The 14,080-nt window shown below is 45.0% G+C and overlaps 1 protein-coding gene across 1 annotated transcript in view; it reads right to left on the bottom strand.

Annotated features, from left to right (window-relative positions):
* The window catches only part of LOC120985027 (protein EFR3 homolog B-like), a gene marked incomplete at its 3' end in the record, with an annotated part of 46,110 nt that overhangs the window by 15,814 nt on the left and 16,216 nt on the right, over positions 1–14,080 (bottom strand). The window contains 3 exon segments of the mRNA XM_040413476.1: positions 985–1,134; positions 9,423–9,544; positions 11,956–12,106. Coding sequence (XP_040269410.1) covers positions 985–1,134; positions 9,423–9,544; positions 11,956–12,106 — 423 coding nt within the window.

Consider the following 14,080-nt stretch of genomic DNA (forward strand, 5'->3'; position numbering starts at 1 on the left):
CGAGTTAAATTATTTATTTATTTATTTTTAACCCATCCAGCGCTGTTTTACTATGCATTCTGTATTCAGAATGCTATTATTTTCCCTTATAACCATGTTATAAGGGAAAATAATAATGATCGGGTCTCCATCCCGATCGTCTCCTAGCAACCATGCGTGAAAATCGCAACGCATCCGCACTTGCTTGCGGATGCTTGCGATTTTCACGCAACCCTATTCATTTCTATGGGGCCTGCGTTACGTGAAAAACGCACAAAGAGGAGCATGCTGCGATTTTCACGCAACGCACAAGTGATGCGTGAAAATCACCGCTCGTGTGAACAGCCCCAGGGAAATGAATGGGTCGGGATTCAGTGCGGGTGCAATGCGTTCACCTCACGCATCGCATCCGCGCGGAATACTCACCCGTGTGAAAGGGGCCTAAGGATTGCACATGCTCTATAGATGTCTGCTGCTTCAGTGTCTGCAAAAAGCATACTCTGATTTGTTTCAATTTTGGAACATTGTCTACACCAGGCAAATTATAATTGCTTGATGTACAGAAAAACACATCTTCAGACGAGCAATACTGTACATCATAGTAATGAGCATTACAGGCTACCGGAGAAGCTGAAGGAACATTACTGATCCCAAATCCTGACTGTGCATGTGAATGGAGCATAAAATATATAGTATAGCAAAACAGAAACAATTATACAGATTTTAAAACTATGCTGAAAATAGCAGCTACGGTATCATTAGGGTGTGAGGAGCTGTGATCTGTAAGGCTAGAGGTCAGTGCCAGGCAGGAGCTCCATAAAGCCACCGAGAGATGACTATGATAGAAGCAGAAGGCAATTAAAGCTAGAGGCCCCTGATTGTAACCTCACAGGTTTTACCATATCCCTGACAAGATCAAATGCAGGACTGTACTGATAAAGCCAAAGGTCCTACAGTGGAGCAGGATCGGGACTGTCTACCTCCCCAGCAGGTGCAATGCATCACCTTTCTGTTTCTTCAATGTTCTGGAGGTTATACAGTAATGACGGCACAATCTTATCCATGTGCTGAGGATCCCAGATATTGGCCTGAAGCTCATCGTTCACCGTCTTCCTGACAACTCCCTGAAGACCTTTAATTCCTGCCATCCGGATCCTGAAAGTAATGAGAATACAAGAGAGATGAATACTAACATCTCAACCTGGAAATGGACCTACAGGAAATGAGAGATAGATAGATGGACATTAGATAGATAGATAGATAGATAGATAGATAGATAGATAGATAGATAGATAGATAGATAGATAGATAGATAATAGATATGACAGATAATAGATAGATAATAGATAGATAATAGATAATAGATAGATAGATAATAGATAGATAATAGATAGATAGATATGACAGATAGATAGATAGATAGATAGATAGATAGATAGATAGATAGATAGATAGATAGATAGATAATAGATAGATAATAGATATGACAGATAGATAGATAGATAGATAGATAATAGATAATAGATAGATAGATAGATAGATAATAGATATGACAGATAGATAGATAGATACAAACCGGATTCCAAAAAAGTTGGGACACTAAACAAATTGTGAATAAAAACTGAATGCAATGATGTGGAGATGGCAAATGTCAATATTTTATTTGTAATAGAACGTAGATGACAGATCAAACGTTTAATCCGAGTAAATTAAATGTAAAATACGTTGATTCCAATTTTCACGGTGTCAACAAATCCCAAAAAAGTTGGGACAAGTAGCAATAAGAGGCTGGAAAAAGTAAATTTGAGCATAACGAAGAGCTGGAAGACCAATTAACACTAATTAGGTCAATTGGCAACATGATTGGGTATAAAAAGAGCTTCTCAGAGTGGCAGTGTCTCTCAGAAGCCAAGGTGGGTAGAGGATCACCAATTCCCACAATGTTGCGCAGAAAGATAGTGGAGCAATATCAGAAAGGTGTTACCCAGCGAAAAATTGCAAAGACTTTGTATCTATCATCATCAACTGTGCATAACATCATCCGAAGATTCAGAGAATCTGGAACAATCTCTGTGCTTAAGGGTCAAGGCCGTAAAACCATACTAGATGCCCGTGATCTCCGGGCCCTTAAACGACACTACACCACAAACAGGAATGCTACTGTAAAGGAAATCACAGAATGGGCTCAGGAATACTTCCAGAAACCATTGTCAGTGAACACAATCCACCGTGCCATCCGCCGTTGCCAGCTGAAACTCTACAGTGCAAAGAAGAAGCCATTTCTAAGCAAGATCCACAAGCTCAGGCGTTTTCACTGGGCCAGGGATCATTTAAAATGGAGTGTGGCAAAATGGAAGACTGTTCTGTGGTCAGACGAGTCACGATTCAAAGTTCTTTTTGGAAATCTGGGACGACATGTCATCCGGACCAAAGAGGACAAGGACAACCCAAGTTGTTATCAACGCTCAGTTCAGAAGCCTGCATCTCTGATGGTATGGGGTTGCATGAGTGCGTGTGGCATGGGCAGCTTGCATGTCTGGAAAGGCACCATCAATGCAGAAAAATATATTCAGGTTCTAGAACAACATATGTTCCCATCCAGACGTCATCTCTTTCAGGGAAGACCAGACCACATTCTGCATCAATCACAACATCATGGCTGCGTAGGAGAAGGATCCGGGTACTGAAATGGCCAGTCTGCAGTCCAGATCTTTCACCTATAGAGAACATTTGGCGCATCATAAAGCGGAAGGTGCAACAAAGAAGGCCCAAGACGATTGAACAGTTAGAGGCCTGTATTAGCCAAGAATGGGAGAGCATTCCTATTTCTAAACTTGAGAAACTGGTCTCCTCGGTCCCCAGACGTCTGTTGAGTGTTGTAAGAAGAAGGGGAGATGCCACACAGTGGTGAAAATGGCCTTGTCCCAACTTTTTGGGGATTTGTTGACACCATGAAATTCTGATTCAACATATTTTTCCCTTAAAATGGTACATTTTCTCAGTTTAAACTTTTGTTCCGTGATTTATGTTCTATTCTGAATAAAATATTAGAAGTTGGCACCTCCACATCATTGCATTCAGTTTTTTTTCACGATTTGTATAGTGTCTCAACTTTTTTTGGAATCCGGTTTGTAGATAGATAGGAGATAGATAGATAGATAGATAGATAGATAGATAGATAGATAGATAATAGATAGATATTAGATAGATAGACATTAGATATGTGGATGTAAGACGCACTTTACCCAAAGACTAAACAACATTGACATACAGATCCTCCTAGAAACATGGACTAAGACAGAGAATACATCCCTGGTGCCCACCGGATACAGGGAGATCTCTGTCCCTGCTCTGAAAAACAAAAGCGTCAAGTTGGGCCGGAGCTCAGGAGGAATATTAGTCTGGTATAAAGAGGAGCTCCATGAGCAGATCAGACCAGTAAAGAGAGGAGACAGCCACATCTGGGTAAGGATAGGCCGCTCCATCCTCACCTCTCCGGCTGATGTCTACCTCTGTGCAGCATACATAGCTCCATCAGAGTCTCCATACTTCAATCCCGAAAGCTTTGAGATCCTACAGAGGGAAGACGCCCATTTCCAGGCCCTGGGCAATGTTCTCATCTTTGGAGACCTCAATGCAAGGACAGGGAGGGAGAGACACTACCTGACAACTGATGACATCACAGTAAATAAAAGTGCCAAAAAATTGCTGAACTTATGTGGAAGCCTCGGACTTCATATTCTTAATAGCCGCACCAAGAAAGACTCTCTTGGTAGATATACCCTATACTCCCATGTAGGCAACAGTGTGGTAGACTATGCCATCACAGATATGGACCCAAAAAATGTTGGTGGCTTCATAGTCACCCCACAGACACACCTGTCAGACCACAACCAACTGCTCCTATACATTAAATCCACAAGTAAACTACCGGCACAAACATCTCAGCAGACCGGCCTCTTTAACCTACCTCCATCTTTTAAATGGTCCAAGATGTCAGCCCAAAAGTATATGGAGACCATAAACAGTGCAGAAATCCAGGATCCATAACTTCCATAGGAAAGTGTATGAGCTGAACCCAGAAGGAGTAAATCTCGCGGTAAGGGACTTTAATAATATACTTTACACCATGGCGGAAATGTCTGACCTCAAAAGATGCAACAAAAGGCCAAAAAAGCAACAACCCAACAGTTGGTTCGACCGGGAGTGTAAAGATATAAGGAAGGCGCTAAGAATGGCCTCAAATAGGAAACACCAAGATCCGAACAACCCCAGTCTGAGGAAAGCCTACAACAACATACAAAGGCAATACAAAAATATCCTCAGAAAGAAAAAGCAAGGCAACATTTCAACCAAGCTCCTCTAACTCCAAGATGCTCTCCAGGACAACTGCTTCTGGGAACTATGGAAGCAGATGGACAAAACCAGCAAGAACACCAACCTCCACATCCAAAACGGCAACATCTGGCTCCAGTAAGAATATGGAGGAAAAAAATCAAAGATTTCCAAAACCCTCTAGACAGACCGATCACACTGCAGGAGATAACAGAGAGGATCTCAATGATAAAGAGTAAAAAAGCCAGCGGCCCAGATGGGATCCTCCCAGAAATGATCAAATACAGCCCGCCAGGTATCCAGGCCGCATTAGTAAAACTCTACAATGTTGTGCTGAGTGCCGGCTACTTCCCCCAGAGCTGGAACCAGGGCATCATCTCCCCCATGCACAAGAGCGGAGACAGGTACGACCCAGCCAACTATAGAGGGATATGTGTCAGCAGCCACCTGGGGAAACTCCTCGGCAGTATCCTGAATAAGAGAATCCTCCGCTTCCTCACCCAGCACAACATCCCCAGCAGAAGCCAAGCAGGCTTCATACCAAACCAAACCACCGCACCATGGACCACATCTACACCCTGCAGAGCCTCATCAAGAGCCATGTCCACAATACAAAGCATGGAAAGATCTATGCCTGCTTTGTGGGCTTTAAGAAGGCCTTCGACTCAGTGTGGCATCCGGGCCTATTCCTGAAACTTCTTGAAAGCGGAATAGGAGGAAAAACATATGATGTCATCAGGAGTTCCTACACTGAGAACAGATGCAGCGTGAAGGTAAATGAGAGGAGAATGGCTTATTTCCGGCAGAGCTGAGGAATCAGACAGGGCTGCAGCCTCAGTCCAACCCTCTAACATCTACATCAATGAGCTGGCGGCGGCTCCGGAGTCCTCCTCAGCACCTGTTCTCACCCTCCATGACACCGAGGTGAAATTTCTCCTTTATGCAGATGATCTTCTGCTACTATCGCCAACTGAGAAAGGTCTCCAAGATAACCTGAAAATCCTGGAGAAGTTCAGTAACACGTGGGCACTGCCCATCAATCCAAAGAAAACCAACATCATGGTATTCCAGAAAAGGAACCGGAAAGCAGCCGGGCGTCTTCCCTTCCTGCTAAGCAACTGTCCACTTTAAGAAACCGACAGCTACACTTACCTGGGCCCAGAAATCAGCCAATCAGGGAGTTTTAAGAAACATGGAAACACTGAAAGACAAGGCGAGCAAAACCTTCTATGCCATCAGAAGGCGTCTGTATCACCTTAAAGCACCAGTGACCGTCTGGCTTAAAATCCTTGACACCATCATCACCCCGATCCTCCTGTATGGCAGCGAAGTCTGGGGCCCAGACATATACCCAGAGCGGGCAAAGTGGGACTCTGGGCCAACAGAACTATTCCACCCAGAACTCTGCAAACACTTTCTCCAGGTCCACAGGAGCACCTCAAACAGCGCCTGTCGAGCAGAACTGGGCAGATTCCCACTCTACTTTGCTGTCCAGAAGAGGGCGCTATCATTCAGAGCCCATCTTCATAGCAGCAGTCCCAGCTCCTACCATCACAAAGCTTTGCTACACCAAGAATCCCCAGAAAGACAAAGCACCCTGCAACAAGTCACCGAAACCCAGCCTGCCCAAGCCACCAACCAGTACAGCCTGACAAAGGGTGAAATCCAGAGGACGATGCACAAGTACAAAGAGGAATATATTAGCGTCTGGAGGAACGACATAAGAACATCCCAGAAGCTGACAGTATACCAGAGCCTGCAGAGGGAGTACAAACTGCCCCATATCTGGAGAAATTCCCCAATCCCAGAGACTGACAGATCCTGAGCCGGTACAGACTGAGCGCCCACAGCCTGCTCATTGAATCCGGGCGTCACCGGCAGAGGTACATGCCCAGGGGGAGCAGACTGTGCCAGCAGTGCGACCAGGAGGCCGTGGAGGATGAGGCTCATTTCCTGCTGCGGTGCCCCAAATACTCAGCAGTGAGGGAGACTCACTTCAGGAGACTGTCTGATCTCTGCCCAGACTTCATCTCCATGGAGGAGGAAGAGAGACTCTCCATACTGCTGGGGGAAGAGGAGAACACAGCGGCCACAGCAGCACAATGTATTACTGCCTGCCATAGACTGAGAGGAGCCTGATATACCATGGACTCCTGTACCCCCACCCTGTATATGTCCCCATCCCCCAACCCTACTCAATTATTTCCCACTTGCTTTGGCAATGCTAAATGTATTTAGTCCTGCCAATAAAGCTGATTTGAATTTGATTTGACATGAGATACATATATAGATAGATATTAGATGGATAAATAGATAGACAGATAGATATTAATTAGATAGATATGAGATAGATATTAGATATAGATGCTTTGGCAATACTAATGTATAATTTAGACCTGCCAATAAAGCTTTTTTGATTGATTGATTGATTGATTGGTAGACATTAGATAGATATGAGAGATAGATCTGTCTATCTATCTATCTCATAGCTATGTATCTCCTATCTATCTATCTATCTATCTATCTATCTATCTATCTATCTATCTATCTATGTCACTGGACATACACAATCATCAGAAAGGGGTATTTTTTAATCTTAATATTCTTAATAAACATTTTTTTATTTCAGTACTATACCATGGAAAATGAAATAGTAAATCTTGTCCTGCAGCAGTCCACACAGAAAGTTACAACTCCTATATAGATAGGTAATACATTGTCAGACTACTGCTGCTGTGAGGGGCAGATTGGAATTCAGAGAGAGAGAGAAGGAACCATCTGTGGAGCCAGAGAAAAATGAAGGCTGTAGAAGACCAATGTTCGGAAACATTTAATAAAGACCAATTGGGAAATATTTACACCAAAATAAGTAGAAGGCAGTAATAAAAATTTCCCCAAAGGTGTTAATGGCCTTTAACTATTGGATAGCTGGGAATTTAACTCAACACCTGTGAACACCAGGGGCTTAGGCATGAAAATCACTGGACGGCAGGAAATATGAAAAAAATACACTACAGAATGGCCTGAGGTATCAATCCACCAGACAACTGGGCCTGAGCCACCAAAACACTAGACAACTGGGCCTGAGCCACCAAAACACTAGACAACTGGGCCTGAGCCATCAAAACACTAGACAACTGGGCCTGAGCCATCAAAACACTAGACACCTGGGCCTGAGCCATCAAAACACTAGACACCTGGGCCTGAGCCATCAAAACACTAGACACCTGGGCCTGAGCAATCAAAACACTAGACACCTGGGCCTGAGCAATCAAAACACTAGACACCAAGGACTGAGCCACCAAAACACTAGACACCAGGGCCTGAGCCATTAAAACACTAGACACCAAGGGCTGAGCCACCAAAACACTAGACACCTGGGCAGGAAATATGAAAAAACTACACTACAGAAGGGCCTGAAGTATCAATCCACCAGACAACAGGGCGTGAGCCACCAAAATACTAGATACCTGGGCCTGAGCAACCAAAACACTAGACACTTGGGCCTGAGCCACCAGGGCCTAAGCCTCCAAAACACTAGACACCAGGGCCTGATGTATCAATCCACCAGACACCATTGGCTGAGCCACCAAAACACTAGACACCAGGGCCTGATGTATCAATCCACCAGACACCATTGGCTGAGCCACCAAAACACTAGACACCAGGGCCTGATGTATCAATCCACCAGACACCAGGGCCTGAGCCATCAAAACACTAGACACCTGGGCAGGAAATATGAAAAAACTACACTACAGAAAGGCTTGAGGTATCAATCCACCAGACAACACAATCCACCAGACAACAGGGCGTGAGCCACCAAAACACTAGACACCTGGGCCTGAGCAACCAAAACACTAGACATCAGGGCCTGATGTATCAATCCACCAGACACCAGGGCCTGAGCCACCAAAACACTAGACACCTGGACCTGAGCCACCAAAACACTAGACACTATTGGCTGAGCCACCAAAACATTAGACACCTGGACCCGAGCCACCAAAACACTAGACACTTGGGCCTGAGCCACCAAAACACTAGACACCTGGGCCTGAGCCACCAAAACACTAGACACCAAGAGCTGAGTCACCAAAACACTGGACACCTGGGCCTGATGTATCAATCCACCAGACACCAGGGCCTGAGCCACCAAAACACTAGACACCTGGACCTGAGCCACCAAAACACTAGACACTATTGGCTGAGCCACCAAAATATTAGACACCTGGACCCGAGCCACCAAAACACTAGACACTTGGGCCTGAGCCACCAAAACACTAGACACCTGGGCCTGAGCCACCAAAACACTAGACACCAAGAGCTGAGTCACCAAAACACTGGACACCTGGGCCTGAGCCACCAAAACATTGGACACCTGGGCCTGAGCCACCAAAACACTAGACACCAGGGCCTGAGCCACCAAAACACTAGACACCAAGGGCTGAGCCACCAAAACACTAGACACCTGGGCAGGAAATATGAAAAAACTACACTACAGAAGGGACTGAGGTATCAAAACACTAGACACCTAGGCCTGAGCCACCAGAGAAATGGACAATAACAACAATGACACCAGGATTGAGGCAGCAAACTACTGGGGTTGGGGCGTGGTTCTTATAGATGATCCCAATATCACATGTGAGATGTCTTGGTACTTTTAATTTATTTTTTTATTTTTTAAAGGAACGTTTATATAAACACATCAAAGAAAAAACAAAGACCATAAAGTAAATAGAAAAGAAATAAATGTGCGGTCACGGGCAGATGACACACGGAAGAGCAGAGCGACCGCTGAGAACAAAAGGAAGAATCAGAAGCAATCAGAGGAAGGACTATCGGGGTAAGGGCCCAGAATCAGCGGCAGCACTAGCACAACCAGGGGCCCCAAACCTCATCACATTTATCTGGACACCCCCGGGACATGTACCTGAGCCTATACAACAGCAGAGCCTTGTTGACTACCTTGATCCAAGCCGACCTGGTGGGTTTTTTTTTGAAGGGGGGGGGGGTTCTAACCCTCTTAGCATAATACAACAGCAACCTACATAAGGTACAAAGGGCCACACTCCTCTGCTAAACCAAACAGCACACGACGTTGTGGTACTTACTTTGTCCTGATCTCCATATCTTCATAGCTAGAGTGACACATCTCGCTGAAGCGGGACACAAAGAAGTCGTAGCTGCGGTGGTAGGACGGGGTGTCCTCTTCTATGTTGGCAAACTTAACAAACTGCAGGACAAAACGGTGAGAACGGATCAGTGCAATCTTATACATAATACAGATATAACACAACAGGACTACAGAGTTTGTGAATTCTCAAGATTTCATAAAAAATGTTGGAATTTCTGCATAGATTTAGCGATACTGCCTGCTGAGCTGTGTATCTAATCCAATCCTGTGTGATACTGCCTGCTGAGCTGTGTATCTAATCCAATCCTGTGTGATACTGCCTGCTGAGCTGTGTATCTAATCCAATCCTGTGTGATACTGTCTGCTGAGCTGTGTATCTAATCCAATCCTGTGTGATACTGCCTGCTGAGCTGTGTATCTAATCCTATCCTGTGCGATACTGCCTGCTGAGCTCTGTATCCAATCCTATCATGTGTGATACTGCCTGCTGAGCTGTGTATCTAATCCTATTCTGTGTGATACTGTCTGCTGAGCTGTGTATCTAATCCTATCATGTGTGATACTGCCTGCTGAGCTGTGTATCTAATCCTATCCTGTGTGATACTGCCTGCTGAGCTGTGTATCTAATCCTACTATGTGTGATACTGTACGCTGAGCTGTGTATCTAATCCTATCATGTGTGATACTGCCTGCTGAGCTGTGTATCTAATCCTATTCTGTGTGATACTGTCTGCTGAGCTGTGTATCTAATCCTATCATGTGTGATACTGCCTGCTGAGCTGTGTATCTAATCCTATTCTGTGTGATACTGTCTGCTGAGCTGTGTATCTAATCCTACTATGTGTGATACTGTCTGCTGTGCATCTAATCCTATCATGTGTGATACTGCCTGCTGAGCTGTGTATCTAATCCTACTATGTGTAATACTGCCTGCTGAGCTGTGTATCTAATCCTATCCTGTGTGATACTGTCTGCTGAGCTGTGTATCTAATCCTATCATGTGTGATACTGTCTGCTGAGCTGTGTATCTAATCCTATCATGTGTGATACTGACTGCTGAACTGTGTATATAATCCTATCATGTGTGATACTGTCTGCTGAGCTGTGTATCTAATCCTATCCTGTGTGATACTGTCTGCTGAGCTGTGTATCTAATCCTATCATGTGTGATACTGTTTGCTGAGCTGTGTATCTAATCCTATCTTCTGTGATACTGCTTGCTGAGCTGTGTATCTAATCCTATCCTGTGTGATACTGCCTGCTGAGCTGTGTATCTAATCCTATCCTGTGTGATACTGTCTGCTGAGCTGTGTATCTAATCCTATCCTGTGTGATACTGTCTGCTGACCTTCTGTATCTAAGCCTATCATGTGTGATACTGTCTGCTGAGCTGTGTATCTAATCCTATCCTGTGTGATACTGTCTGCTGAGCTGTGTATCTAATCCTATCCTGTGTGATACTGTCTGCTGAGCTGTGTATCTAATCCTATCTTCTGTGATACTGCTTGCTGAGCTGTGTATCTAATCCTATCCTGTGTGATACTGCCTGCTGAGCTGTGTATCTAATCCTATCCTGTGTGATACCGTCTGCTGAGCTGTGTATCTAATCCTATCCTGTGTGATACTGTCTGCTGAGCTGTGTATCTAATCCTATCCTGTGTGATACTGTCTGCTGACCTTCTGTATCTAAGCCTATCATGTGTGATACTGTCTGCTGAGCTGTGTATCTAATCCTATCCTGTGTGATACTGTCTGCTGAGCTGTGTATCTAATCCTATCCTGTGTGATACTGTTTGCTGAGCTGTGTATCTAATCCTATCCTGTGTGATACTGTCTGCTGAGCTGTGTATCTAATCCTATCCTGTGTGATACTGTCTGTTGAGCTGTGTATCTAATCCTATCATGTGTGATACTGTCTGCTGAGCTGTGTATCTAATCCTATCCTGTGTGATACTGTCTGCTGACCTTCTGTATCTAAGCCTATCATGTGTGATACTGTCTGTTGAGCTGTGTATCTAATCCTATCATGTGTGATACTGTCTGCTGAGCTGTGTATCTAATCCTATCCTGTGTGATACTGTCTGCTGAGCTGTGTATCTAATCCTATCATGTGTGATACTGTCTGCTGAGCTGTGTATCTAATCCTATCATGTGTGATACTGTCTGCTGAGCTGTGTATCTAATCCTATCCTGTGAGATACTGTCTGCTGAGCTGTGTATCTAATCCTATCCTGTGAGATACTGTCTGCTGAGCTGTGTATCTAATCCTATCAACTGTGAATTGGGGGCTTTGCCCGCTCTCTGATGATTTGGGGGCTTTGCTCGCTCTCTGATGATTTGGGGGCTTTGCCCGCTCTCTGATGATTTGGAGCTTTGCCCGCTCTCTGATGATTTGGGGGCTTTGCCCGCTCTCTGATGATTTGGGGGCTTTGCCCGCTTTCTGATGTTGCGGTGGTCTGGCTCCCTTCCACCGCCGCCTGGCTACACGCACCATGTGGCGGCATACTCACAGAATTCGTCCCCAGGATCTGGAGGTTTGGCTTCTCGGACTCCAGCAGTTTGGCCACCATCTTCAGAAAACTCTCCACGAACAGGTTAATACTTTGGCAATGACAGGCCATGAGGAGCTGGTCCAGGGCCTCCATGGCGATGCAGACGTAGCTAGGAGAGAAGACGAGGAAGGTGACGTCCCAGGGAACTTATATGTTGGCATGGTGGCCTAATCACACAGCTGCAGTCTGTTACAATGTATCAGTGAAGGACTGGGTTCCAGGACAGAACAAAGGCCCATTTTGCTGTTTGGTTCGCAGAGGATTTCCTAGGGCTGCATTGTAACAAACCCTCAGCTGTGCTATCAGGACAAGTGAAATGAAAGCAAAGGCCTTCATTGCTCTGCTGGTCACTGGCTAATTATGGACCTTCAATGTGTATTCTTGGGGAAAGGGTTAATCCGCTATATGTACAGCACAGAGCACACCGCCGGGGGCGAGCATTACACGTCACCTGTGCATACTAGATGTCATCAGCGCATAATACCTGTCACCAGCACATACTACACATCACCAGCACATACTACACATCACCAGCACATACTAGATGTCATCAGCGCATAATACCTGTCACCAGCACATACTACACATCACCAGCACATACTAGATGTCATCAGCGCATAATACCTGTCACCAGCACATACTACATGTCACCAGAGCATACTACACGTCACCTGTGCATACTAGATGTCATCAGCGCATAATACCTGTCACCAGCACATACTACATGTCACCAGCACATACTACATGTCACCAGCACATACTACATGTCACCAGCACATACTACCTGTCACCAGCACATACTACATGTCACCAGGGCATAATAAACGTCACCAGCACACATACTACACATCACCAGCACATACTACATGTCACCAGCACATACTACACATCACCAGCACATACTAGATGTCATCAGCGCATAATACACGTCACCAGCACATACTACACATTACCAACGCATGCTACATATGTTATAATAATTAAATGTAGGCATGCTACATATTATCAGCGCATACTACATGTCACCAGAGCATAATACACATCACCAGAGCATAATACACGTCACCAGCACATACTACATGTCACCAGAGCATAATACACGTCACCAGCACATACTACATGTCACCAGCGCATGCTACATGTCCCTATTGCATACTACACGTCACCATCACATACTACACACCACCCGTACATACTAAATGGTAAAACACTCGGTAACACTGACATGGAAAAGGATCTAGGAATTTTAATAAACAGCAAACTAAGCAGCAAAAACCAGTGTCAGGCAGCTGCTGCCAAGGCCAATAAGATAATAGGTTGCATCAGAAGGGGCATAGATGCCCGTGATGAGAACATAGTCCTACCACTTTACAAATCACTGGTCAGACCACACATGGAGTACTGTGTACAGTTCTGGGCTCCTGTGAACAAGGCAGACATAGCAGAGCTGGAGAGGGTCCAGAGGAGGGCAACTAAAGGAATAACTGGAATGGGGCAACTACAGTACCCTGAAAGATTATCAAAATTAGGGTTATTCACTTTAGAAAAAAGACGACTGAGGGGAGATCTAATTACTATGTATAAATATATCAGGGGTCAGTACAGAGATCTCTCCCATCATCTATTTATCCCCAGGACTGTGACTGTGACGAGGGGACATCCTCTGCGTCTGGAGGAAAGAAGGTTTGTACACAAACATAGAAGAGGAATCTTTACGGTAAGAGCAGTGAGACTATGGAACTCTCTGCCTGAGGAGGTGGTGATGGTGAGTACAATAAAGGAATTCAAGAGGGGCCTGGACGTATTTCTGGAGTGTAATAATATTACAGGCTATAGCTACTAGAGAGGGGTCGGTGATCCAGGGAGTTATTCTGATGCCTGATTGGAGTTTTTTCCCCTAAAGTGAGGAAAATTGGCTTCTACCTCACAGGGGTTTGTCCTCTTCTGCATCAGGCTGAGCTGGATGGACACTATGTGACGTCTGTTGCTTTATTGTTATCACGCTGTATATGTTTTTTACCATGCAGCAGACTCCGCTTTCCTGTATAGGGTAAATTAAGGTATGCCAACACATGCCACCCAA

Source organism: Bufo bufo, unplaced genomic scaffold (assembly GCF_905171765.1).
Source record: "Bufo bufo unplaced genomic scaffold, aBufBuf1.1, whole genome shotgun sequence".
NCBI lineage: Eukaryota > Metazoa > Chordata > Amphibia > Anura > Bufonidae > Bufo > Bufo bufo.